Source organism: Notechis scutatus, chromosome 1 (genome assembly GCF_049901735.1).
Source record: "Notechis scutatus isolate UNSWTSFEM ecotype Mainland chromosome 1, rNotScu1.2, whole genome shotgun sequence".
NCBI lineage: Eukaryota > Metazoa > Chordata > Lepidosauria > Squamata > Elapidae > Notechis > Notechis scutatus.
The window spans coordinates 224,460,086-224,487,848 of record NC_142009.1 but is presented as its reverse complement, the minus strand read 5'-3'; the positions used below and the strand labels follow the sequence as shown (position 1 = coordinate 224,487,848).

General features: G+C 38.9%; 1 protein-coding gene across 2 annotated transcripts in view; it reads right to left on the bottom strand.

Moving 5' to 3' along the window:
• PLCD4 (phospholipase C delta 4) overlaps window positions 1-16,305 on the bottom strand; it is a 51,477-nt gene extending 35,172 nt beyond the window's left edge. Inside the window, exons 1-3 of one of the 2 annotated variants that reach the window (XM_026665541.2) lie at window positions 16,166-16,305; window positions 3,961-4,024; window positions 909-967 (exon numbers count right to left, since the gene is read on the bottom strand). In XM_026665541.2, coding sequence (XP_026521326.1) covers window positions 909-933 — 25 coding nt within the window. In that variant the 5' untranslated portion in view covers window positions 934-967; window positions 3,961-4,024; window positions 16,166-16,305. The remainder of the gene's footprint in view (window positions 1-908; window positions 968-3,960; window positions 4,025-16,165) is intronic. The other variant, XM_087950392.1, reaches the window with a different exon arrangement.
• Window positions 16,306-27,763: the final 11,458 nt, after the last annotated feature.

Genomic DNA, 27,763 nt, shown 5'->3' with positions numbered 1-27,763 from the left:
GCAGGTTCAGCCATCGGTTGAAACATACTTTGTGCTATCCACAAGTCCCCAACAGCAGATTGAATGGGGTGTGTGTGTGTGCTACTTAGCTTCTTCAATGTCCTCAAGGTTCTGATTCCAAGGATACATCAGAGTCAGTTCCTCCTTTCTCTTGCCACCTCTCACAGCCCTGTTAGATATTACAACTGACGGGCATGTGATGGTGGGGTTCCATGGTATTGCAGGAGTCTCCCTCCTACCACTGTGAATCCTGTAATCCCTGTCAAACTGGGCTTATTTAGTGTTTTTCGACAACAGCTCTAAACCCATTTTTTAAAATAAAAAAATAGAACTTTAAAAAGCTGGCAGATATGTATGTATGTGGATAGCACCACAATAGCCTCTTTACATCATATTCTGCACCTGTCAGTTTTTAGTTGGGCTAATTCCTCTAAAGTCTGGTGTATGGAGGAGAAAACAGTTTGGTTTTGGAGAGCAGAGACCAGGGAGGAGAGAAGAGGTGGAGATGCCTATACCAGCTAAAAGTACTCAATAAATGCTCAGGGATAATCTAACTCCACTGAAATATCAATAAACCATGTCAGTTTGTAATGATAAAGTTGGAATTGTTTGTGGCCTAGTTATGAGGAAACATTCTCCTTTAAAGCTGGAACAACTAAGGAAGACTTAAGGCAGCCTCTGGCATTTATTTACTTATTTTTTTAAAGCATTTATGGTATTGTTTGGGATGGATGAGAGGGTGGCAACATAACCCTAACCCTTGGGCCCACAGAGAGATCGGAAAACAAGTAAGCAATACAGGAAATGGCTACAAGGACTGAATTGATGTGTGGGCCTTAATTACAGAAGCCCACTGTGAACAACTTGCCACTAGCAGTAGCTTCTCAGAGATTCCAGAAAATACTTACGAGGATTATAGAGAAGTGAAGACATGGTTCTTCCTCCTTTAGCTTGGAAAAATTGACACCTATAAGATAAGAAAGTAGAAGGAGGTGAAAAGAAAAGCAGCAAGTGGAGGACTAGACAGAATACTATGTTTCTTGGCTTCCCCAAAACATCTCAAAAGCACTTCTATGGCAAGGAGATATCTGCAGTGGAATCTTATGTACATTTACTTGGAAATTATTCCCAATAAGGCATACTTCTACCGTAACTAGAAAGATGTAGAAGTTAGTCTTGTTTAGATGCAGGATTCTCTCTTATCTCTCCAACACCATAGTAGCACTTCTATATTGAACTAGAATTCCTTCTATGAGCTTCATGTTCTCTAACTGTGTTGAGTATTGCTTTTTTGGGGAACAATGTTGCAGACCAATATATTTGAAGGACATCAGTTTGGGAAATGGTATAATGTCACAGATTAAGACAGTGGTTGATTAGGATATTGCACTAGGACTAGAAAGAGGCCAGGTTCAAATTCACTCAGTCATGGAAACACATTGGATGACTTAGGGCCTATCTCTCATCCTGGTCTACCTCACACGAGATAAAATTAAAGTTAATATTTATATGACACCTTGAATCCCCAGAGGAAAGGTTGGCATATATTGAGCGTAGCAAAAGTTGCAAACCACGAGTACAAAGTTAGCAACTCCCAAACCTTATTTCTGTGCACCTCACAGCCTCCCTAACTGGATAGCTCTGCAAATTTGAGACTTTCTTTTGTACTTCTGAGCTCAGGAAGATACCAGCTTCATCATATTTTTATGGGTTAGCAAAGTATATAATTTGTAGTATTCCGAGCAACAAAAAGTTCCCGAGGTAGGATCAGTTCCATCATGAGGACAAATAAACAATATGTAAATTGATTCTTTGAAAATGTATAACAAAGACCGCAAATGCTATTTTAAAAAAACAAACAGCATCATTCATTACATAGCATCAAAGCAAAGCTAAACCAAGCCAAAGCTCAAAATATCCAGCTCGCTATAAATTCAGACAGCTTATTCTTTCAGTCAATAATTATATTTCGGTAATTACAACTCTCCTATCACAAATTCCTGTGGTTAGCAGTATTCACCAGAGGCTGTTGAGGAAGATTATGAAGGTTTCAGATAATAGAAGCTGTTTGAGTGGAATGGCTAGGAAATTTTAGATCTTAAATGTAATGGTCTCATGGGTGCTCACTGATTTTGTTAACAGGATCTCTTACATCATACTGTTATAAACAAAATAAGTGATACAATTTTTCTATGTCCACAACAGCACTGCATGATTTACAAGTGCTTCTATATTCCTGGCATACAAATCTGTTTTCCAGGTCTAACACTTGAGTAAAGTGTTGTTTAATGTTGTACGCCTGTTGGAGTCACTGTGTGTGAGGTGGGTGACCATATAAATCTATTTAAGTAATAAATAAAATAAATAATGGCATTTTAAGCTCAAGGCATGATCATACCTTCTGCATCACTCTGCTGAACACCTAATTCCCAAAGCACTGTCCTATGTTTAAGGATATTCATCCTAGAAGTAGGGCTGTATTATCCTTCTCATTTTTCCAATTACCTTCTACTATTGGTATGTTTATATCACTTTATTGTTTATATGTTCACTGAGAGCTTTTCCACTGGAGACAAATTCCTTGTGTGTCCAATCACACTTGGCCAATAAAGAATATTGTATTGTATTGTACCTTCTATAATAAAATAGAGCTGGGACTACTGGCTGGATTAAACACTATTACTTAAGGGTAGACAATTATTTTTGGGGGGATGTGTGTATGAGAGAGAGGGGGGGGAGGGAGGGAAGAGAGAGAGAGAGAGAGGGAGGGAGGAGGGTGCGGGGGGAGGAGAATGGTAATCTCCAGCTGTTTGTAAAACGCATCTAAAAGCAAAAAGGAAGGATATTTTGGAGCAGTGTCAACACTAATGGCCTATTTGTGTTTGCCCATCACCAGCTGGTCTTAAGTGACCTTTGATCCTTAAAATTCTCCCTTTTCCAAATTGGCTATCCTCCAGCTGTATTGAGAGTACTATTCCCAAAATAGTTAGGCAACCCTAGCTGAAAATTCTGAGATCTTTAATCCCAATATGTTTGGAGAACATCCATTTGGAAAAAACTGTTCTAGGAAACCTTTTTCCAGTCTGGCCATTACACTGGAGAAAGTGTTTTTAAATTATTATTATTATTATTATTACCATCACACTGGTAATAATAGGGATTTCTGTACAGAGAAAACCAATTCTTCTTCTTATGCCATATCCGTCATCAGATGTTGGCAATCATATTGGCAATCCTATTTTTATCAACAATCGCATGAAAAAGTGCTGATAAGTTTTGTCCAAACCAGTCCTTTAGATTTTGAAGCCATGATGTTCTTCTTCTGCCTGGACCTCGTTTGTCTTCAATCATTCCTTGGAGGATTAAGTGAAATATGCCGTATTTTTCTGGGTGTGGCATCACATGTCCAAAATATTATAGCTTCCGCTTTTTTATGGTTTTGATAATTTCCCTTGGCTTTCCCAGCCTATCACCTGCCCATTTTGTCAACCCAACTTATTCGTAACAGCTGCCTGTAAATCCACATTTCAAATGCTTCTAGTCTCTTCATGTGGCTTTCTGTCAGAGACCAACTCTCCACTCCGTAGAGCAGGATAGAAAAGTTGTAGCATCTGACAATCAATGCTGATATCCAAAGTGCTGTTGCTCTGAAGATAATGCATCCAGGGGGGATTTCAAGGTAGTATGTTCAGGACTCTGCCTCAAAGCACATTAAAGTGCTGTTTCCCACTCCTTGAGCAGGTACAAATTGCAACCCCCTCTCTGCCAATTTCTAGTCTATCACAGGAATGCATCTGGCAACAGATGTTGAACTGACAGGCTAAAGAAAACAATTGGTAGTTTGTTTACCTCCCTCCAATTACATTATATGCCCAAAGATAGAAAGATGCTGAGATATCCACAACAGAGGAATGGTTGGTGAAGATGAAACAATTTGCAGGGATGGCAAAATTAACTTACTTGACCAGAGGAAAGACAACCAATTACAGTTGTCAGTAACTGGAAATCCCTTATGGACTTTTTGCTGAAATAAAACAAAAAGAACCTGTGACCATTTTTCACATTTACAATCGTTGCATGAGCACATAATCAAAATTAGGCAACTGGTTCTCACTTACATTGTCCCAGGGTCATGTGATCACTTTTTGTGTGGTCCTGGCAAGCAAAGTTAATGTGGAAGCCAGATTTACTTAACAATGGTGTTACTAACTTAACAATTGCAGAGATTCATTTAACAAATGTGGCAAGAAAGCTCATAAAATGGGGCAAAATTCACTTGAAAACTGTCTCACTTAGCAACAGACATTTTGGGCTCAATTGTGGTTGTAAGTTGAGGACTACCTGCATAATAGAAGTAAGATTAGATTTCAGTGACCATCCATTGAGAACAAATCTGGGCATATATTGCTAATTTAACATATCTCATTATTGATAGCGGACCTCTATCATTCCAAGTTACACAGAGCTACCTGCAGTGTTAAAATGATCATGCATCTATATATTTTAATCTATCTCGATTGAATGCTCCCTTTCCTAATTGACAGTAGAGGTGGAGAACTGGCACTCTATTTCTGGAAGTGAAGGAGATGCTTAATGTTATCCTTTCTTTAAAACCATCACCTTTCCTCTTTAATGCTTTTGGAATATTTTGTACCTGCTTGGAGGCAAGAATCTGGGTTAAGAAAGGTCATGTGGCATGCATTTAATGGAGTGATGTGATAGATTTCTGGGAAGAGCTCCGAGCTTTTGGAACAAATGGTTGTTGCTTTTTGGCACAACTGCTCAAAATACATGCAGTACATTAAGAAATTATAATTTCATCTAAACTCCTTTTTTCCTATTACAAAATCAAGTCCTCACAGTAATGGACATCCTAGCAAAAGGCCTGAAAAAGATTTGAAACTGGCTAGGTACAAGCCTCTGAACATTGGTTCTTTGTGCAAAGTGAATACTTTAAGTTTAAAATTTATTTTATTTTTATTTATTTATTTATTTGATTTGATTTGCCAATTGTTTACAAGATAATAAGTATAAGTGTATACATAGTTGTGAATACATGAAATGGGTACATATAAGAAAAATAAAGAAGAATAAGAGAAACAATAGGACAGGGACGGTAGGCACGTTGGTGCGCTTATGCACGCCCCCTACAGACCTCTTAGGAAAGGGGTGAGGTCAATAGTAGACAGTCTAAGGTTAAAGTTTTTGGGGTTTGGGGAAGAAACTACAGAGTCGGGTAGAGTATTCCAGACATTGACCACTCTATTGCTGAAGTCGTATTTCCTGCAATCAAGTTTGGTGCGGTTAACTTTGAGTTTGTATCTATTGTGTGCTCTTGTGTTGTTATGGTTGAAGCTGAAGTATTCATTGACAGGTAGGACATTGCAATGTATGATTTTATATACCATGCTTAAATCAGACCGAAGACAGGCGTAATTCAAGGTTTTCTAGTTCTAGAATTTCAAGTCTGGTGGCATAAGGTATTCTACAACGAGTAGAGGAGTGGAGAACTCTTCTTGTGAAATATTTCTGGACTTTCTCAATTGTGCTAATATCAGATATGTAATGTGGGTTCCAGACTGATGAACTGTATTCGAGTATTGGTCTAGCAAATGTTTTGTATGCTCTGGTTAGTAGTGTGATATTACCAGAGAAAAAGCTATGTAGGATTAGGTTAACAACTCTTAATGCCTTTTTGGCTATGTAGTTGCAGTGGGCTCTAGCACTTAGATCATTAGAGGTGAGTATTCCAAGGTCCTTTACAGAGCTTGGGTCATCAACAAGATCTTGACTATTCAGCTTGTATTTTATTTTCTGATTTTTTTGCCAATATGTAAGACAGAGCATTTATTTGTTGAGATTTGAAGTTGCCATATGTTTGACCATTCTGATACATAGTCAAGATCTTTTTGTAGGGTAGCAGTATTGTCTGTGGTATTGAACAGCTTTACATCATCAGCGAAAAGAACGCATATTGCTCTTAATATGATCACAGAGGTCATTTATGTAGAGTATGAAGAGAGTTGGTCCTAGAACACTGCCTTGGGGGACACCACTATTGACAGGTACAGAATTTGATAGGACGCTCCCAATTTTGACCATTTGTTGTCTGTTTGCCAGGAATGCTTCTATCCAGTTATTCAGTTGTCCAGAGATACCATAGGATTTTATTTTTAGGAGTAGTTTGTCGTGTACCACTGAATCAAAGGCTTTACAGAAGTCTATGTAGATTGCGTCTATTGCTTTGCCCTGGTCGAGTTGTGTCGTCCATATGTTTTTGCAGTGTAAGAGTTGCAGATTACAGGATAGTTTTTCTGAAACCAAATTGTTTATTGGAGAGTAGGTTGTTTGTCTCTAAGTGGAGGATGATGGATTGGTTAATAATTGATTCCATGACTTTACAGGTGACGCAGCATAAGGAGATTGGTCTGTAATTTTCAACTAGGCTTGGGTCTCCCTTTTTGAAGATGGGGATGACTGTGGCTTGTGACCATAGGTTAGGCAAGGAGCTGGTCCTGAAAGATTTTTCAAAGATTATGCTTAGAGGTTTGGCTATGGCAGTGGATAGCTTTTTAAAAAGTAGGCACATATTCCATCCGGTCCAATAGATAGAGATGGTTTTAGATTGCGTAGTGCTTTTTCAACATTGTCTTCTGTAAAATCGATATGTATTAGATCATTGTTGTTATCTGTGGTACGGCTAGGAAATACTGGGCATGATCCGTTGCTGTTTACAAATACTGAGCGAAGAATGTGTTAAAGAGGTTGGCTTTAATGGTGTCGTTGCAGTCTTTACCATCAGGTCCTATCAAGGGTGGGATGGACCTTGAGTCTTTTAGTTTGTTGTTTACAAAATTGTAAAAAGCACGGGTGGAATTGGTGCTTAGAAGGTTTTCCTCTTGTTTAATGTAATAATTGGTGCATTCGGTCTTTATCTGGTGGCATAAATTTTTGTATCGGCTTTTGAAATTGGCGTGACCAGATTTGTTTTTCCGCCAGAGTGATCTCTTTTTGGATTGAAGTTTCCTTATTGTTATGGGTAATCTGCTTTTTTGTTTTGTTTTGGGAGTTGTTGTTGGTACATATAGTTTGATGGCTCTTTTGACTTCAAGTCAAATAACTCAAATAACTCCGACCTTGGAGTTACATGCTGTTTCTCACTCCTTCAAACACACGCATACTGTACACAACCATTAATGTACATGCTGAACACACACAGGCAAGGGTAGGTTCTAGAGCAGTGATTCTCAATTTTGGGAAGTTTAAGATATATGAATTTCAACTCCTAGAATTCCCTAGCCAGCCATGTTGGTTAGGGAATTTTGGGAGCTGAAGTCAACATATCTTCACGTTGCCAAGATTGAGAAACACTGCTCTAAAGGGGTGGGGTTTGTATATTTTTCTGAAGAAGCCCATCACATTGAACAAGGGGCCTGGAGCACAGTCAAATGGACATTGTTTCCTCAGTGGCAAAAATAATTCCTTCTATGACCTGATGGAGCTAAACTACTACATTCCACAGATCGATTCAAAATGGGATTCCTTGTTATTTCTGCCGTATTCAAATTACATCATTTGGTCATTTGTAATATTTTAGGCAGTTTATTTCATAACAAAAGTGCTTGGCAGTGTTTTAATTTCATCAAGTAGAGTATTGTGTAGGATACTTATGCAGTAATAAATTTGGTATTCTCCAAGGTGTCAAAAGGCTTGTTTTTCCTGCAAGAAACTAACATGACTGAGTCTTTCAAACTTATTATATAGTTTGCAAATATCAGGATCATTATTTCTGCCCTCTGTGTGATGTTTAAAAAAACATTCTGTAAAATTAATCATCTTATGAATGCCAGGATTTCTGTTGTATCATTAACAATGGCTATTCTGCTACTATTAATAACTGTATTTTCTGATCCAATATCTCTTAGGCCTCACCATGACAATATCTCCTGCCATATTTGCGTGTGTGTGCGTGCACTATGCATATGTGCATATATATATACACAATTTATTAATTTATTATATGTACTCATTTTTTCTCTAGCTGAGTATGAGTATAGAGTATATAATTATACAGAAGGAATGAGAAGGCCATCATATTCAACTCTTAGGTGTGGATGCCAAATTTAGTACTGGGTTTTGTTTGCTTTAGGTATATGTTTTGTTTTGTTTTACTTTATTTAGTGTTCTTTTTTGTCTTATGAGCTGCCAAGAGTTTTGTAATTGCATCAGCCATGATATATACAGTACATTTTACACATATGTACATTTGGCTACTAACAGAACACATGTAGTCTACCATCTTTTTGGCTAAATTAGTTCCATTGTTCTTACTGTTTAGGAATATTGCACAATAATTAGAGGAGAATATAAAAATCTATGATATAATAAACATATTAGCTTTAAAGAGGCCATCAGTTTCCGAAGCTTACTGGAATCATTAGCAGTATCTAATATATAAGAGTAGCCTATGATTATAATCTGGATATTAGAATGCTTTCTTTAATCAAGTTGGCCAAAACAAGATCCAAAATGTATGACTTAATAGAGACCTTTTTAAAAGAGGCCAACACCATCACATCAGAAATAAAAATGATACATTTCTAAAGGGAACAAATATAACTCTTCCTTTCTCTTATTAATATGGTACAACCACTCCAATTAAAATAAATGCATTACTTCAGGTCAAGGTCAGCCACAAAATTTTGCTGCCTCCTGAAACAAGATGCCATCAACACTTCATCTATAAAAAGTCAGCTAGCCCGGCAGACAAATTTTACTAACACTGTAGTATCGGGGCAGAATTTCTGACCAAATTTGAAGCCAGGAGGCCAGAAAGAGGCCGCAGAACAGGATGAAATGGTAGTCATGGCTGTACCCTCCAGTACTTTTTTTTTTATTGCTTTCAGACTCATTCCCTCTGTTACCCGATATAAATGGGCTCGCTCACTCTGCTTCGCTAAAAGGGAAGGTATGCTAAGTATATAGTCTAGACCAGGGGGTGTCAAACTCGATTTAATTGAAGGCCGCATCAGGATTGTATTTTACCTCGGAGGGCCAGAGTGGGCGTAGCCAGAGTGGGTGTGGTCAGCTCGGCATCACTCGTGTCAGGGGTGCCTGTGGTGGCCCGAGCCCTCTGCCAGAGAAAACAGGCTCCTGAGCTCCGTTTTTGGCTGCAACGGCCTCCTGTAAGTAACCCTCTGCCAATGAAAACAGAGCTCAAGAGGGCTGTGTGCAGTCCACCCGAGTTGTGTTTTTGCTGGCAGAGGCACCGCAGGCCAGTCTTTCGCTGTTTCCAGGGTGGCCCTGGGGCCAGATCTAATCACTCCGCGGGCCAGATCTGGCCCCCGGGCCTTGAGTTTGACACCCCTGGTCTAGACTCTAGAGAGCCCTTCAGCTCCAGTTTATCCATACTAAGCAATACAGTAGAAATTTCTTTACGTTCTCACTAATACAAATAGCCCAGCTGAATTTACATCTTCACTACAGTAATTGTGCAATTCCTATCAACTTTATGAAAAAAATATGTCTTGTTAGATATAAACAGGTACTAAATAACAATAGCAATGCTAACTGGACTTACTTTACATCAATAAGGTATGATGGAACTTTAGTACAGATTTCTACTACTTTGTTACATTAGATTCCAGAACTCTGTTTCATTATTTAATTGACAATGCACAGTAAGCTCTGAAGTTCTTATCTAACAACCATTTCATAAAGTCACAGAATTAGAAGGCACTATTTAGGTCAATCCTTCTCAGAGCGCAGGAATCTAAATTATAGTATTTGTGAGACATGACTAGCTAATGTCTGCATGAATACATCCAGCTGGAATCTATCCTCCTGCGTTTTATGATAATAGAGAAGAGTCTGCTGCCTTTTTCTACCTGACCCTGAATAATGTCACTGTACAGGATCACTTTACAATTCATTATTCTCTCAAGATTAAGCACACCTACTCTCTTCGTTCCCTCTTCTTAGAGCTTGGTTTCCAGCTGACAGATGATTGTTACTAGCCTTCTCTATATCCACTTCAGTTTGTCTCAATTCTTTTTAAAGTTAAGCAGTCCGAATTGCATTGACCTGATCTGACCACTGGAGGCTAAATAGGGCTATCTCTATGAATTGGAAAATAACTAAAAAATAAATTTATGTTCCAACTTGTCTGACCTGGTTCCTATTAATATTTTGATAAAAGATTATTTCATTTCTCTCTACATTGGCACCTTCCATTTATGAACTAGGCATTTATGTCTACATAGGGTGATTGCTCAAGTGAATAAAGAGACAAGGTTAAATTGTGACAAAGAAGACCCTTTCTCATCACTGCCTACCCCACTGCAATATACAGGTATATTTCTAGATCTCACTTGCTGCGGTCATTAGGCTCCTTAAGACTTACTGGATTCAATGGGATTTGTGTCCAGGATTGTTAGCTCAATCCCTACCAATCCCATCCATTTGTCATCTGTGACCATTAAAAACAGAATTCATGACCGCAGCCAGAGTTTTATTCCTTCCTTGCGTGCCTAGACCTTTATGTCAGCAACATTTCTCTTTTCTACCTGGAAAACAGTCAAGACACCTAACAATAAAGCAATGAAAACATAATTAAAACATTGTGAAGGATTTAAAATTGTTTGTTCAAACCCAAAAGGCCTGACTCAGGAGGAAAGTCTTGAAAAATAGAAAGAACGAGGACTGGACTCAACTCTTGAGGGAGTGTACTCCTTAGCAACATGAGAAAAGACCCTTTAATGGAACTCTTTGGAGAGTAGGCTTTCACTATCATTCCACCATGCTCTACTGCAGGGGTCCCCGACCACCAGGCCATGGCCTGTTTGAAATCGGGCTGTGCAAGTGATGGGCAAGTGCAACGTGTGCATGAAGCTTCAAATGCGAACAGAGGGTGCTTGAGTGCCGGGTGCTCATGCTTGCGTTCAAAAGCTCCAGTTGTGCAAGAAGAAGGCCCTTGCACACATAGCGCCATCGCATGAATGGAACTTCTCGCATGAGTGCACGTGCCCTTCGCTCGAAGCTTCATTCATGCAAGTGCCCTTTGTGCAAGCGCCCTCTACTCAAGCGCCCTCCCCTCGCATGAGTGGAGCTTCGTGATGTCCACCACTCTCATGAGTGGAGCTGAGCGTGGGGCCCGGTTTTGAACAGGGGATCTCTGTTCTAAGAGATGGAACAGGACAATACATTATTAATACTGCAGCCTTGTTTCTGAACAAAATTCTACTTCTGCCTATTATAGCTTTGCCTTCTACTTTTTCCTACGCTGCTCAAGAGCATCATGGCATGAAGATCGTAACCCTCACAACCAGCCCCACGGTTAGGCAAACAGAAAACCATTGCTTCAAGTACCTCAATCTGAATCTTCTGATACAGAAGAGCTTGGCCAATCTGGTCCCCAACCTGCACTACTGTAATTGCCTGAAAGGAGAACACCTGAGAAGATCCAGCTGTCGGTTGAGTCAGTTGATCCAGAACAAGAGTCTTCAAACTTGGCAAGTTTAAGACTTGTGGACTTCAACTCCTAGAATTCCTGAGCTAACATGACTGGAAGATGAATTCTGGGAGTTGTTCCACAAGTCTTAAAGCTGTCAAGTTTAAAGACCCTCTGATCCAGAACCTGAACTAGACTCGGCTCTGAGTCCACCAAACAAATGAAGAAGAGGAGTCAAGCCACCCACCTGAAAGAAGGAAAGGAAGAAGGAAAGGAGCATGGGTCCACCAACTAGTCAAACTGATAGGAATAGAATAGAAAAAAAAACACTTCATAACTGGCTTTTTGTACCAAGTAACAGTGGATGTTTATACCTGTCTATTTGCAATTTTGGGGTTACCTGTGACCTTGGAATGGAAATGCACTGTTCTTGGCTCTTCCTGAACTTTTGACTCTTCAGACTGTCTCCTGGCGTAAACTGCTATGGCTGCTTTCTATACAGAAACCTTTGAGTTTGCTTTGGTAAATGTTTTGTGGTGGCAGAAAATATTGAGCTTGTTGTCATAAGCTGGCTGTAAGTTCCTGCATGGCAGCAACATTTGGAGGTGCTTTGGAGGTGTTCTTAAGGCTGTTAACTTCCAGAATCCATTCACAAAATACAGGGAGCTTTCATGAGTAAATGGCATCATTGCTCAGCAAATCCTCCACCTCTTTCTCCAGGGAAGAAGTAAAGGAACAATCCTAGTTAGTCCTAGTTAGAGTCATATTCTCTAAGGAGGTAATGATTCTGGTCCTCTGAGCAGTCAATCAACTTCACTACTGCAAAACAGCTGGATCCTACTCTGATCCTCTGTCGAATAAGATAAGAGATTCCCTCCCTTCCTCCCAAAATGTAAAAAGATCATTTTGTAAAGGTTGATTCTCAAAACATATTCAGATGTATGGGATCTCCTCATCAATACAAAATCAAGCCTAATGTGTCTCATACTAAGCTTCCCTACAAGCTGAAGGAAATGTATACAAGGTTGAATTGCCAGAGCGTATATTTAGTACCCCTCTGGGATGGCAGTGAAATATAATCTCTCATCTCAGTCCCACAAGAATGAACTGCTTGCTGCCTCTGTGGATACACAGGGAAGAGAAAGAGTGTATGTCACCCGATCTTGCATGTGTTGGGTTTGGCAGTGGAACACGATAGGATATTCTTCAGATACATTTCAAAAGCTGCTTTGTAGCACATAACAATTTATCTTAACTCTCTTCCAATCCATATAATTTTGGGGGGTGCCATCCAGAGGTGGTTATTCAGCAGGTTCTGACCAGTTCTGGAGAACCGGTAGTGGAAATTTTGAGCAGTTCGGAGAACCAGCAAATACCACCCCTGACTGGAGATTTTACAGTATCCTTCCCCTGCTACGCCCACCAAGCCACGCCCACAGAACCGGTAGTAAAAACAATTTGAATCCCACCACTGGTGCCATCCTTCTTACTGATGATTTCTGAAGAACCTAAAAGCTACTTTGGTAAGCTGCTTCCAGGACAATGGTGTTTTGTTTGTTGCAGCAAAATTAGATACAACCCAATGAATCATAAACCAGCCACTCATATTTTAGCCTTCTTGTTCTGTGAGACCAGATTGAAATAGCCATAACTTTGTTCTCCATGCCATGGCAACGCAGCCATAGAATCATATAGCATCTAAAAAGCTAACATTATTGCTATATTAATGTTCATGAGCTGTATATGGCCAGCCCCTACTTATACTAAACCAAAACCACAAATATGGCCTGGGAACATCTTTTTTTTCTGCCATTTCTGATTATGTTGCCTTTACTTTGCTCTCAGCCCACAACTGAACTAGCCTTAAGTCATCTTTCTCTTTATTGATGGTAAAGTATCTTTTCCCTCTTATTCCAAATTTTATTCAGGATGTGTCAAATTTGTTTAGTTCACCCTTTACTACAAATTTGTTTAGTTCTCCCTTTACTTTGGAGTGAAGTCAGATGTCTGCAATGACTTGAAATAGAGGCCGCTGAGGCACAGTGTGGATTGGCAATGGGAACAGAAATTTCAAATCAATACGATTTTCTGCTGACTTAAAGATACTGTAATCAACAGGGAAATGCCTTAAATGAATTTTCATCCAAGTAAAAGTAGCAATATATTGCATTTTTTTGCTTTTTCTAATGACACTAAAAGGCAGCTAAGGTACATCCACATTTTGAATTATTGCACAATAGTGCTGTCATTGCAGTTATAGGTATATGTCAGCAATGGAAAATAGAATCTTGGTTGAATGAAGTGGAATTTGGCAAGAGCACATTTGGGAACATGCCTAATTAAAAAGCTCTACAGAAACATGGTGCCCAGTTTTGAAAGATGCTATGGAGTTGCCCTCCGAGAGTGTCTGAGGGAATAGAAACAGCCACAGCCCCCGTGGCTATGCTTGATTTTTGATGGAGCTGTGGATCACATTATGTCCATTCACAGGCAGACTTTCAACAAAAGGGGCAGAAAATATTAGAAGGTACTCAAAAATTGTCAGCATCCTGAAAACATTCCTCCACTGCATAATAAATCTGAAAGATAACAAATTAAGAGGTGACACTTATTGTCATGTCTCTGTACATAATCAGTCTACTGCCTGTAAAATGAGAACTAGGATTACTACAGGATGTTGTTAGGTTAAATATTAGCAATAGAAGTGACCAACTAAGGCAAAGAGACATTCTTCTGATGTTAGTGGTTAAGTTAAGCTAAACTTTTAAAATGTCTAAAGACTGTAGAAAGTAAAATTAACAACTAACTAACTGCCTTCAATCAAGGATTTGTATACTGCACGAGTCAAAAAGAGGGCTGTGAAAATATTTACAGACCCCTCACATCCTGGACATAAGCTGTTTCAACTCCTTCCCTCAAAACGATGCTATAGAGCACTGCATACAGAACAACTAGACACAAGAACAGTTTTTTTCCCGAACGCCACCACTCTGCTAAACAAATAATTCCTTCAACACTGTTCAACTATTACAAAGTCTGCACTACTATTACTGTTAATCTTCTCATCACTCCTTATCACTCATCCCCTCCCATTTGTGACTGTGATTGTAACTTTGTCGCTTGTATCTTTACAATTTATATTGACTGTTTCCTAGTATGATTTGATTGCTTGCTGTACCCTATGACTATCATTAAGTGTTGTACCTTAAGATTCTTGACTCTTGATGAATGTATCTTTTCTTTTATGTACACTGAGAGTATTTACATCAAGACAAATTCCTTGTGTGTCTAATCACACTTGGCCAATAAAGTATTCTATTCTATTCTATTCTATTCTATTCTATTCTATTCTATTCTATTCTATTCTATTCTATTCTATTCGTTCTCTCTTCAGACAGAAGTGGGAATTTACCGCTTTCAAGTGATTTGGGAATGACGGGCTAAAGATGGAGAGGGGGTTAGAAGTTCCTCAACCTCCCTCTATATAAAAAAACCCTATACTTTGTTTGAAAATCCTAGCTGTTATTTATAAATCACCATTCACCTCTAAAAAACAACTCTCATTCAGTCTCCTTCCTTGAATATATAAACTGAATTCTCAAGGAAAATTCAAAAAGTTTTCTTGGAGTTGGGCAGACTTAACAAATAATAAAATCAAACCTCCTTTGTTTTTTACTTCTTACTGTTCCATTAATAAAACATTTGTTTTTCTGCCATCATCACCAATTTATTTTCTGCTTATGGTCTATTATCTTTAAACTTGCAGAAATATGCAAAATGATGTCATGATCAGCAACTAGGTAAACACGCTTCAACATTTTAGAACATTTTAAAAATAAAACTCTCAGGAAGGTTTCTAAAAGATTTGTGGTGGTGGGTGGGTAGGAATCAAGACTCCTTTTCCACTTTACTATCAAATATAGGCATGCACATACAAAATGCATAAATACTAGCAGAATAAGAAGTAGTCAAACAGTTTTTCAGAGCAATGGCTGTCCAATTCCTTGCAGTATTAAAAACAATATTTAAATTAACTGACTCTGTTCCTTCACAAAGTGCTTCCGTGTCTCACTCTTTTTGAAATTCTAATGCTCAGATGTTAGCAAGGGCTTTCTTTCAAGAAATGATTTAACCTCTCCAAATATATAACAGCAGCTTTGGTTTATCCAGGATTGTCCTTGAGAATCAGAAATCCAATTAGACGTGCATCAAAGAAGAGATGTACGACATCCTGCTCTAATCCAAGACTCACAGCACACTCTTCCACCTCCATGTAAACATTTGGCACACTTGAGATTTGCATCTGCAATTATACTTACGCACAGGCTTATAAGCTCACGGTTAGCATTAACTTCCCTCTTCCATTTTTGATTTACATTTCCAGAGTCTTTTTTCTGTGCTGTAACTAAGCCATAGAAAATGAAATAACTTTGTACCTCTGAAGACACACAGTTATTTTCCTTAACCAAACTGTGTATGCATATACACATTCTCTCCCCCCCCCCCGTCTCTCATTAGGCTTAAATCCCTCCAGCACCATTCATGAATACTCTTGTTCAGCAGCATCTCTTATTTTAGGAACGTAAGGCTCACTGCCCTGGTTTGTCTTCAAGCACTTGTTTTTCCTGATCTCCCGCTTTCTTTTTTAAAAACAGCACTGCAGCAAAAAGTCTCACTGTTTCCTAAATACACCATTCTTTGCATGAAAACTCTTACCAGTGGACAGAGAATCCCAGCTTGGGTGAATATTGTGTCAAAGTGTCTCTATGCCCTGAGATAGCATGATGGCTTCTGTTTCAAGTATCCTGAGTTTGCCCTACCACCTCATCCTGTTGGTACTTGAAGCTGCTACTGACGCAGCAATTGCATTTGCACACGCAAAAATGCACACAGCAGCTCAGCTGTGCCCGGGGCTTTGCCTCTTCCCTTAAAGGCGCAGAGCAAGATGCTCATTTGTCACTCAGATGTTTGGTAAAATTGGTCTGACTTGCATGGGAAGTTGAAGAGTTGAAAAAGCTGCTCAGGTGGATTATATACACCTTAGGGCAAACAATGAAATAGATTGATCCTGGTCTTTGGGACTGTCCTGATATCTGATGTCTCCTTTTTCTCCATTGACCAACCAGGTACATTTCTTATAAAATATACCCAACCGTGAGGAATATCACACAGCTTGTCAGTACTCTTTTGGGTTATCATTGCTATAGCATCACACAGAGTCTGAAATTTGAAAAGAAACCAGTCTTCTCTCCTGGAAATACGTAATTTAGTTCTGCACAAAAATATTTGCATTGTACAGTGGGTCGATAAGCGTGGACTAGAGTTCATTTCTTCTGAAAAAATGGCTATCCATAGATGGCGAGAGACTAATGATTTTGTTTTTTCTAAACTCACTTGCTCCTTTAATAATTATTTTCTTATGATTGAGTAGATAAAGAAGGCTTTTGGAAATAGTATGTTTTGATCTATTTTTGGAATAGTATAAAGGGCTTATATAACTGAAGGAAGTAAGAAACTTTACTTATCTTATTCTATCATATTATGAAGTACATTAATAAGATTTTGTTGGAGAGCAACTGTCCCAGACAGGAGGAGGGTTCAAGAGGGGACTTAGCCTAGATCCCTTATGTAAACACAAGAGAGCAAGGTCTCTCTCTCTCTCTCTCTCTCTCACACACACACACACCCCACCCTCAATGTCTATGGACTATCTAAATCTTTCCCAGGTGAAAGCTATCAGTCTAGGCTCTAGGGAGATTCCTGCAAAATAGGCATAGAAAAATAAAGTAGCTAGATTGAACTCTACATGTGTGGGTCAGGTTATTCGCACCTGACAGATTTTCTTTCCTAAACCAAAACAAGCAGTTTTTCCTTCTGATAACCTGTATACATCAAATTGATTAGAATGCTTCTTGTACTTTTAATCAAAAGTTAGTTTTTTTGAAAAAGACTTAAGTGTTTAAGATAACAATTTACGAGGCAAAGAGGAAGCAATAAGGGACACTCCACATTGTTATCTTGTAGAACTCATTTTTATCAGCTTCATCTCAATATGCTGGCTGGACATTTTTTGTAGTTTATTTTTAGTTCAGCTTGTTTAATTGAGATATAAAAAGTTTCTCCAACGGGAAACTAGATTTAAAAGCTTTTATTTAGGAAATACATAGATGTCCATCCAACTTGCATAAATATGACTCTTGGCAAAGTATCTCAATAAAACAAGACCAAAAATTCAATTATCATCTAATCCTGAGGACTTTGTGTGGAAAGTAGGGTAAAATAGGTATGTTTTTCCAACTTGAGTTACTTATAAAATATAGTAATAAAGGTTGGTCAAAAATGTAATAATAATAATTAATATATGATTAGGTTCCCAGATTTCAGATGGCTGTAGATCCTTTGGAAATGGAAATAGCTTTTTTGTGGTGGCGCAGTGGTTAAAATGCAGTATTACAGGCTAACTCTGATAGCTAACTCTGCCAACTGCCAGCGGTTTGATCCTGACCACCTCAAGGTTGACTCAGCCTTCCATCCTTCTGAGAACAGTAAAATAAGGACCCAGATTGTTGGGGGCAATATATAAACTGCTTAGAGAGGACTGTAATGCACTATGAAGCTGTATATAATCTAAATGTTATTGCTAAGTGTTATTGGTCAGCCAAAATAAGGAGTCCATAGTTGTTCTGTCTCAATAATACAGATGAAGTAATATGCTGGGGAACTAAATTTACCTCTCGCAGTTAGCTTTGGGTCAACAATTGTAATTGATGTCACGTGCAGAATGAAAGCAATTATTACCAGTAGACTGAGCATGTGTTTATAAGAAATAAGAACTCAGAGGGCTAATTGAATGATCTCAGATGCCAGAGGTCAAAGACATTTAAAGTTCTTTATGCCTGAAAATACATGCGCCTGCCTCTTTGCAGGTCTTGGGAGACTGGATGCAGCTTTCCAGACAGCAGTTGATTTAAAACATAAATGTTAAGTACAAAAATATAGTATTTGAATTACATGTGAATTATGAACATATGAATGGATGTGTTCTCAGAATAGGAAAATGAAGAGGGATTTTAGAAAACCTAGAATAAACGGGCAACAGAATGTGTAGTGGATCAAGGGTGAAGATTTGGACTTCGACCTCTACTAGAGCCTTGAATAAATCATAAGATCAGTGTAAATAAAAGTCTGGTAGCATATACTGTATGATGACCAGAAGGGCTGTAAGTATAAATCAATGTCTCTTTCTATGTTTATTTTTTATGTCAAAAATATAATGACTGGTCTATTTGAAGCCATCAATTTCTACCCTTGAATGCTGAAAGAATGACAGAGTATGAAACCTGCTGTTAGGCACAAAAACATTGTTATCCACTGTTATGACTTGGGTTACAAATTACACACAGCCCTACACATTTATTTATAAAAGTAAATAAGTACAATTATAAAATATTGTTCCTTTAAAAATATATATGCACCTACCTTTCTTGTAGATTCAAATAATGCATTGTGCTGAATGTTAGCCTAATCATGTTTTAACTAGATATGAATACTTTATGCGGACAGTGTTTTATAACCTAGTTTGGTTTTATAGTGCTCTTGAGAAAGGAATGGTCCAAAATGTGTTGGGATTAGGGATTTTATACAAAACATTTTGTCTTGGCCTTTGAGATATTCTCCCACTGTGGCCACTGCAAAGCCTGTCTTCTTATTTGTTTGCCAGATGGTCGTTCAAACAAGGGGAAGCTTTCGGTTCCATCTATGAGGAGACAGAGCCTTTTAAAGCAAAAAGAAGCAGGATTAGTCTAAAAGACCAACCATCTCAAAGTGACTAAATAGAGTTAGACAATATGGGGACCAGAGGTGGTATTCGGCAGGTTCTGACAAGTTCTGGAGAACTGGTAGCAGAATTTTTGAGTAGTTCAGAGGACCGGCAAATACCACCTTTGACTGGCCCTGCCCATATCTATTCTCTGCCTCCCGCGTCCCAGCTGATCGGCTGGGTCTTCTTTTGTTGCCCTGCACAGGAGAACGGAGTTGGAAAGCAGGTTAGTGGGTTGGGGAGGGAATGGGGATTTTGAAGTATCCTTCCCCTGCCATGCCCACCAAGCCATGCCCACCAAGCTCGCAGAACCGGTAGTAAAATGTTTTTGAATCCCACCACTAATGGGGACCTTGTCAACTTTAGGACATGTGGATTTCAACTTCTAGAATTGTTATCACCTCAAACTGACTAATCAGAATTAGGCAATATGGGAACATTGGCAATTTTAAACATGTGCACTTCAACCCTCAGCATGGATGAGTGGGGAATTCTGGGAATTGAAGTTCATATATTTTAAAGTTGCCTAGATTGAGAAACCTTAAACTGATGCGGTAGAGCATGAAAGGAATCAGTAATGAGGAAACAAAATTATCTGCTAATGTACTTTTTTTAAAAAACTAATCCAATTATGGATGGAGACAACCCCAACTCAATAGTTAGAAAAGATTCCAAGTGTATCTCCTGGGATTAGAAAACGTTTTAAAATCAAAGAGCAAATAAAAGTCGAACAACATTGACTCACTCAACATTAGGACAGGGACCGATTCCCCCAGGTATATGATAAACCCAAACTAAAAACTTGTGTTCATTAATTTTTAATTAAAAATAACGCCAAGGGAACAATCATGCTGCGGTGCAAGAATAGATCTTCCACATGTCTCTAACAAAGTACTTTGATTTTAGAAGAGAATTCAGTCGGCAATTTGTGGAAAAAATGGAAATCTGTTGTAGAAAAATAGAGAACTTTATGTTTTCTTGGTTAAACTTAGGTACCATTAGCTAAATAGTATTGTGAAACCTGGTACATACAGTAGTACAACAGTGATAAGAAACTTTTTAGTGTTTATTTTTCTAAAATGTAATACAGATGTTTATCTTACCATGGTTTCCTCTGTATTCAGATATGGATTCCCTTGACATCTGTATTTCACTTTGGGAATGTTACTAACATGTCCTTTGTATGACTGACCGTAACCTTAAAAATACATTATTTTGGTATTGGATTCATGGCCTTGACTTAAACAGACAAATAGACTCAGATCACCCTTACTGTAAAAAAAAGGGGGGGAAAGCAGCTGAGAAATGAGAGAGAGCTGCAGTCCACTCAAGAGTTTTGTTTCCATCAACACACAGGAAAATTCGGATGGACAGTGCACATATGGATAGAATACACATTACTTTATCTAGCTCAGTGGTCACCAACCAGTGGGCCGGGGACCACTGGTGGTCTGCAAGAAAATTTTGGTGGTCCACAGAGCAATGTCACCCCAAAACATCCCCCAAAGCAATTAATCCAGGTTGCGTGGGAACACAAGGCTACGTCACCCACATGGCCTGCAGGAACATAAGGCTCGCATTGCTTGCACTGCAAACAACACGAGGTAGTGAGGGGAGGGGGGGGAAAGGGTAGAGGGGGGAACTCACCCCACTTGCCCCAAGCGCCTGACCTGGCCACCGGGCTGCTTCTTTCCATTTCTTTCTTCTTCTGCTTTTGGCTGCACGCAAGGAAAGCAGCAAAAGTCTTTCTTTCTCTCCCCCAAACTCTGCCAGAAATGACACTTTGGGACCCTGCAAGGCATCCTGCTCCAATAGGCTGCGCCAGTGCAACAAGTCTCACAAAGACTAATTTCTGGCGGAATTTGGGGGAGAGAAAGAAAGACTTCTGCTGCTTTCCTTGCATGAAGCCAAAAGAGTCTCTCTCTCTCTCTCTCTCTCTCTCTCTCCCTCCCTCTTCCCCCCAAGAATGGAGCTGGAGACGCTATCCTGCGATCCCAAGTAAAGAGTGATTGATCGGTAGGAACACGGGGGTGCGGAATTTCCCTGCAGACTTTTTTGGGATTTTCCCAGGGTCTCTGGTCCGCGGAATTTAAAATTATGAGTTTGGTGGTCCCTGAGGTCCAAAAGGTGGTCGACCCCTACTCTAGCTGGCTAGAGATGCAGAACACAGAACCATTGAAAACATCAAGATTTAGTGAATACAAGTGCTCTCTCTCTCTCTCTCTCTCTCTGCCCCTCCCTCCCCCCTCCCCCTCTCCTCTCTCCCCCTCCCCCTCTCTCCCCCTTCTCTCCCTCTCTATCCCTCCCTCCCACTCTATCTCTCCCTTCCTCCCCTCCCTCTCCCTCTCTCTCCCCTTCCTCCCTCCCCCTCTCTCTATCCACCTCCCTCCCTCTCTCTCTCCCCTCCCTCCCTCCCTCCCCCTCTCACTCTCTGCATAATCCAGCCTTCTACCTCTTCTGCACAGGAAGCTTAGGCTTCATCATGCCAGAGGAGTTTTGCTGATTGATGCTTTTGGCAGTACCCACTGTTGTTGCATTAACTAAGCTATGTTTCATTGCTATTTTGAGCCCAAAATAGCCATGCAGAAGAGACCCAAAGAGATTCCAATCATTCCCCAATAAATCAGAAGGAGTCTGATGATAGCACCTATTCCAACTAACAAATGTCATTAAAATGCATAAATTTCCATAGATGCAACCCCTCTGGACTTTTTTGCCACCTTAGAGAAGCAAGCCCTCCCCTCTCAATGTCTGTTCCTGCAATAGTAGCATGACATATTCATCTCAGGACAGAAGATCCAAGACATACTCAATGTAAAATATTTCAAAAGTTTATTACCTTTTAAAAGCTACCTCTATTCTATAAATGGCAAACAAGAGTTTCCCTTTTCAGAAAGAAGCAATTCACAACAAATAACTCTGCAGAGAGAGGTCAATATTTTCCAAATCAGAATCTTAAAAAGGAACTTTCAGTCCTCGTGGATCAGGAATGGAGATTTTAAACAAATGTTAGAATGGTTTATATGGACACACTTAGCACACCCACACCCACCCAAATACTGTTCAGATAAATTTAATTCTGCTGTATGTGAAGGGTAGCACTGTAAACTTTTACTTTGTTCAATTGGGGAATATGCAACAACATTTTAAACCTTCACAGGAAGAATATACTTATAAAGAAAATCCCCATCTCTTGTTTTTATTATTATTTTTAGTAGGTTACTCTTTTTTGTATCTTCATTCTTAGTTGACCAGTCACTGGTTCTATTACGTTATCTGATCGTGCTCTAATTACATTATCAATTATTGTAAGAAAGAAAACAATTTTTTGAGATGGTGTTTAAATACATTATTATGAAAAGATTCCCCTCTGCAAAGAAATGTAGACCTGGCCTCTAGGGTGGGGAAAGAATGAGTAAATGTCCGCGTTACGGGGGGTTTGTCAGGAAAGATAATTCAGTCCAGAGAAAGAGGAAAATGTGGGAAGCTCAAAGTAATTCTTGCTCTTGTTTGGTATAAGGTGGGGCAGAAAGAAATAGAAAGAAAGAAAAGTTCTGTTATTCTATCCTACAACACTTCAGAGCATTCCAGGAATCCCCACCACGCCTGCCTTTGACCTTGCCTGCCTCAAAGGTCTGACCTACATTTTCACAAAACAGATGAAACCAGATTATATATCAATATTTTTTTAATGAACAGACAATCCATAAGTGTAATAGCTGTTTGGAATACTTTTAAGGCATATTCCTGTGCTCATATTGTAGCACATGTTCAAGGAAAAAATTCAATAAAGTGAACATTGTTATACAGTACAGTATTTGAGCTTAATTCCCTTTAAACAGTGGACACAGAAGCAAGGGAGAAGATTCGATACTAAAACAGCAATAAATATTTCTATTAAGGATGCACAGGGTAAAAGTATATTACTCTTAATTTGTTAAAATAATTAATTCTTTTATATTGAACTTGACAATATTAAATCAATATTTCACCCCTCCCTCAAATTTATTTTTTTAAATGTAGGTGTTTCAAAGTTTATATATGGCCATGCTATATATCTTGCTACATTTCTTCAAGATAGGATTTTAAATTTAAGAAGACAAGAAAACCTATGGTCTTTACGATCTATTCTTTTGAGTGGTACATAAAATATTTTTTAATCCTTTATTATTGGTTTATGCTTTATAGAATACATTTCCTATTTTTCTTCAGTTAGGTTTTAAAACCTCATTCCTTCAATGAGGTTTTACAAAACCAATGAGGTTTTGAAGGCTAGTAAGGATTAAGATGTATGGGTTATTGTCAAATTTTCTTGCAAAATGTTGGTCCCAAAGTTTTACAATAATCCTGGTACACAGATACAGAAGCCTTTATTATCCATTTGGAACAATTTAGCTTTATAAAAGGGAGAAAAAACATAAAGGCTAGAATTTTTTAAAAAATTATATTTGAGATCCTTTTAGAAAATCTGGAATTGACATTGGTGGTTTTGCTGGATGATAATGGATGCTCTAAACAAAATGCATAGGTATTGTATAGTAGTTTACTATCTTTTCATTTTAGTTAATGAATTCTTTACTTCCCATTGGCTGTAGGATATCTATGGAAATCTGTAAAAATTGGGATCTCACTTGGTGTTTGAATTCTTTAAAATGTTTGATTTATATAGTTGCCCACTTGGCACATGACAGGGTGGTATACATAGAGTACATCAATAAACATCAATTAAAACCATCTAAAATGACACATTGAACAATAAAAAGCAAAAAAAAAAAAAGTGTATGTGCCAGAAAAAAAAACCAGGTAGTAGAATCACTTGATTTCCTGATTCAATGGCTGGTACTGGGAAAGAGTTGCTTATAGTGGCTTTTGAAAGGCAGGTAGGATGGAAGCCAAGTGAATCTCAAGGAGATTCGGCTTCAAAGGGGAGGCTCAGCAATAGAGAAGCCATGTCTCTTGGACCCCACCAAATGATGATGGGATTCGGAGTTTGGTGATCCTCTCATATCGTACTGGATGGGCAGAAAAATCTGAGATAAGGTAGACCTGCAAAAAACCCAGGTGCTGTTGTGCCCTTAAGGACTTTACAACTAGGTATTAGCATCTTGAATTCTACCAAGAAGTGTGCAATCCTTATGGACACAATTAGAGAGTTGTGTGACCTTTTAAAATATGCTGGGGCTTGGCCCCCTTTTTTTGGTCAAGATTCTACTTTATTTCCACCATTTGTTAAGATGGAAGTACAATTGCAGTCTTGAATCATATAAATGTATACAATGGAATCTGAAAAGAGCAGGACATATTTGTAAAAAAAAAAAGGTAAAAAAATAGTCATATACTTTAGGTGTCTTATTTTAAACTTTCTAATTGCAAGAGGAATTTGGATTGTCTAAAAACACGAAATGGCAACACAGCCAATGAAAACATCTTTTGATTTCACTTTTATTTTTCCTTGTGGCATTACTAGCATTGTAAAATTCTTGAGTTACTATCAACATACAAAGATATTTTGGATGATCGTAAATGTCTGCATTTTGGATAGATAAAAATATTGACATGGCAAAGGTTTCTAATTTGCAAGAACTTTGGAATCGGGTTGAAATACCCTGTGTTTTAATGTATCAATTACTGTCTTAAAACATTATTTTATGTTTTGTGTCCCTTTGAGGCTCAGTGTTGACTTGTGGCTACCAGCTGGACAAGTCCCTGCACCTTTCCTGGCAACGTTTTCAAAAATGATTTGCCGTTCTCTGCTTCTTATGGCATATAAACATGGGTCTTCAAACTTGGCAACTTTTAAGACCTGTGGACTTCAACTCCCAGAATTCCCCCTCCAGCCATGTTAGCCCAGGAATTCTGGGAGTTGAAGTCCACAAGTCTTAAAAGTTGCCAAGTTTGAAGACCCATGTTTATATGCGGCCTTCTGACAAGCAAAGACAATGGAGAATCCACTTAACAACAGTGTCACTGATTTAACTATAACGATTCACTTAACAAATGGGGCATATAAAGGGGCAACACTCACTTAAGAAATGTCTCACTTGACAACATAAATTTTGGGCTGTTTGTGGGTCGTAAATTGAGGACTACCTGTATTTTAATTCAAAGCAGCCCTATCAAACGTTCACACCTTTTTACTGGACAAAAACTCCAAACAACTTCAGTGTTTCAGTTTTGTTTGAATATTCCAGCCCTAGGAATCAAGGGGGACTTGGGACAAGTAGCTATTCCCTTATTTTTCCCTCCAGAATTGCAAAGTAGGTAAAGTTATAATCAATGGAATCCATGTTGAAAAAGGTTTGGTTAAGAACATGACATTGAAAATAAGAAATAATGGGAATGTAGCGTGTGCTTTCAACAACTTATGGTCTTGGGGTAAAATAATAAAAGTTGAGGTTTGATGTTAATGCCTCATTCTACTGCACCAAAGGGAGTCAGAAGTCTGTGTCTTTTTCTCTTTTTCTCCTTTTCTTTCCCTCGCTTTTCCTTTCCCTTTTCCCTTCCTTATTTTCCCTATTAACTTTTGTATTTTGTTTGTACGCTGTATTACAAACTCATAAAAAACCCATTAAAGCAACAACTGAAACGTTTAGATGTGCATTTGTCACCCTACCTCACCACCAAAAGTATCAGAAGCCTTAATTTCCCGAAATGAACATTTCAATTTGCTCAGATAGATTATGGAACAACATCAACTAACCTTTGAATCATTCCTAAAAAAGAAATTTTAAGTTTATTATTTTTTTTAAAGTAATCCTGTTGGTTAATTTTCTGGAGGCACTTTTTTTCCTCCAGCCTGCTTGCTAGAAGCCCCCCCAAACCCTAACTATATTCTACTTTCTCAGTAGATCTACTTGCACAGCAGGTGCTTGTTTCCAAATAAATACATAAATAAGGAAAATTCTCTGTTGTAATATTGACAGAATACACTTGCAAATCAAAGTTCATCAAAACAACACAAGCCAACAAACTCCTGGTAGCTTTTGCATTTCTCCAACTCCAGTGGTGTTAGCAGTCCTTGGGGGGAGAGGGGGGGGGGATGAAGCAAATGAATGCAGATGCATACGTTTATTCCTGCTTATCTGCCTGCAAAACACAGACAACAGCCAGCTCTCACCCGTTTAGCCACAAGAGCTCTTTCTGGGAGCAAAATGAATTTTAAAAAAGCACTAACTTGGTATGCTGGGAGGCAGGTGGCTGCGAGCTCTTTTTCTATCTGGCCATATGGTTAATTGCTCTTTTTCTCTCTCTCAAGCCTCCATTCCCAAATAAGCTCATCCTGTTTCATCAAATAGCAGCTAGGACCTAATAGGTTTCTGACTTTTTAGTCTGGAAAAAAGATGGGGGAGGGAAATAACTTATTACAAGCTAGACAAGGAAGAATCCTGTTGTAGTCTTGGAGCAATCAGAACACTCAAATTGGGCCCCTTCAAATATTTGACATTCCAAATAAACTATCAAACTACAATACACATTTTGTTCCATATGAGGAAATGAGAAAAACTTGAGGCAAAAATGTTTTAAACTACCTTAGTCAAGAATTTAACAGTTATGGGCATTAGAACCCACAGCTTTGGATGTAAAAGTCTGTTGGTTCATTAGGATCATTAATTCCATCATCTATGTGGCTCAAAAATACAGGTACTGTAGTTCTTCACCTATGACAGTTCATTCAGCGGCCATTCAAAATTATTATAGCACAAAACGATAATAGCGAGGCAAGGTGATGTGATCACCATTTGCAACTTTCACAGCCAGTTTCCCCCAAGCAAAGCCAATGGGGAAGCCAGCAGGAGAGATCACAAGTTGCTCCGTTCTTTTCCCCAAGGAACCCCACTGTAGTGTGTGTCCACCAGCCCATCCATGTTCCCCAGTGCCAGCCCACACCTGCCAGTCCTGTTTGCTTCCTTCAGGCCTTGCCTGTGGCTCCAGCCAACCTACCTGCTGTGTTTCACAGCCCCCTGCAGCCCCCTCTAGTCTGCCTTTTCCCTCACTGTCCTGCCCATGCAGAAGACCTCCTTAGCACCCTTACCTGGGACTCCCAGTTCTTCCCGCTTAACAACTCTAGACCTTGGGGTTATCCTGGCAACTAAGACTGCTGTTGCTAAGCAATGCAGTCCTGTGACATCATACTTTACAACCGCATGATTTAGAAGTGGCAATCTAGCCCAATTGTCAAACATGTAACCCAAGGTCTACATGTAAATATGTTCAAGACCATATAGCTTAGTTTGGCAGGACTGTCAAGACTATCAACTGTTATGCAATATGGATGAAAACATACTCTTGAACTAGGATTGTCTGGCTAAAACCATGTTGAACTGCTCAACATAATAAACTTCACTTCATTGGTCTATGTTGATTACAACAACAATCCCCCCCATCTCCCCCCCCCATAAATTCCTTTATCCTAAAATGCTAACACTTCTATCATCTTAACTTTGAGGGATCTATCACTCCCCTCAGAGTCCACCCCAAAGAGAAATACAATATTG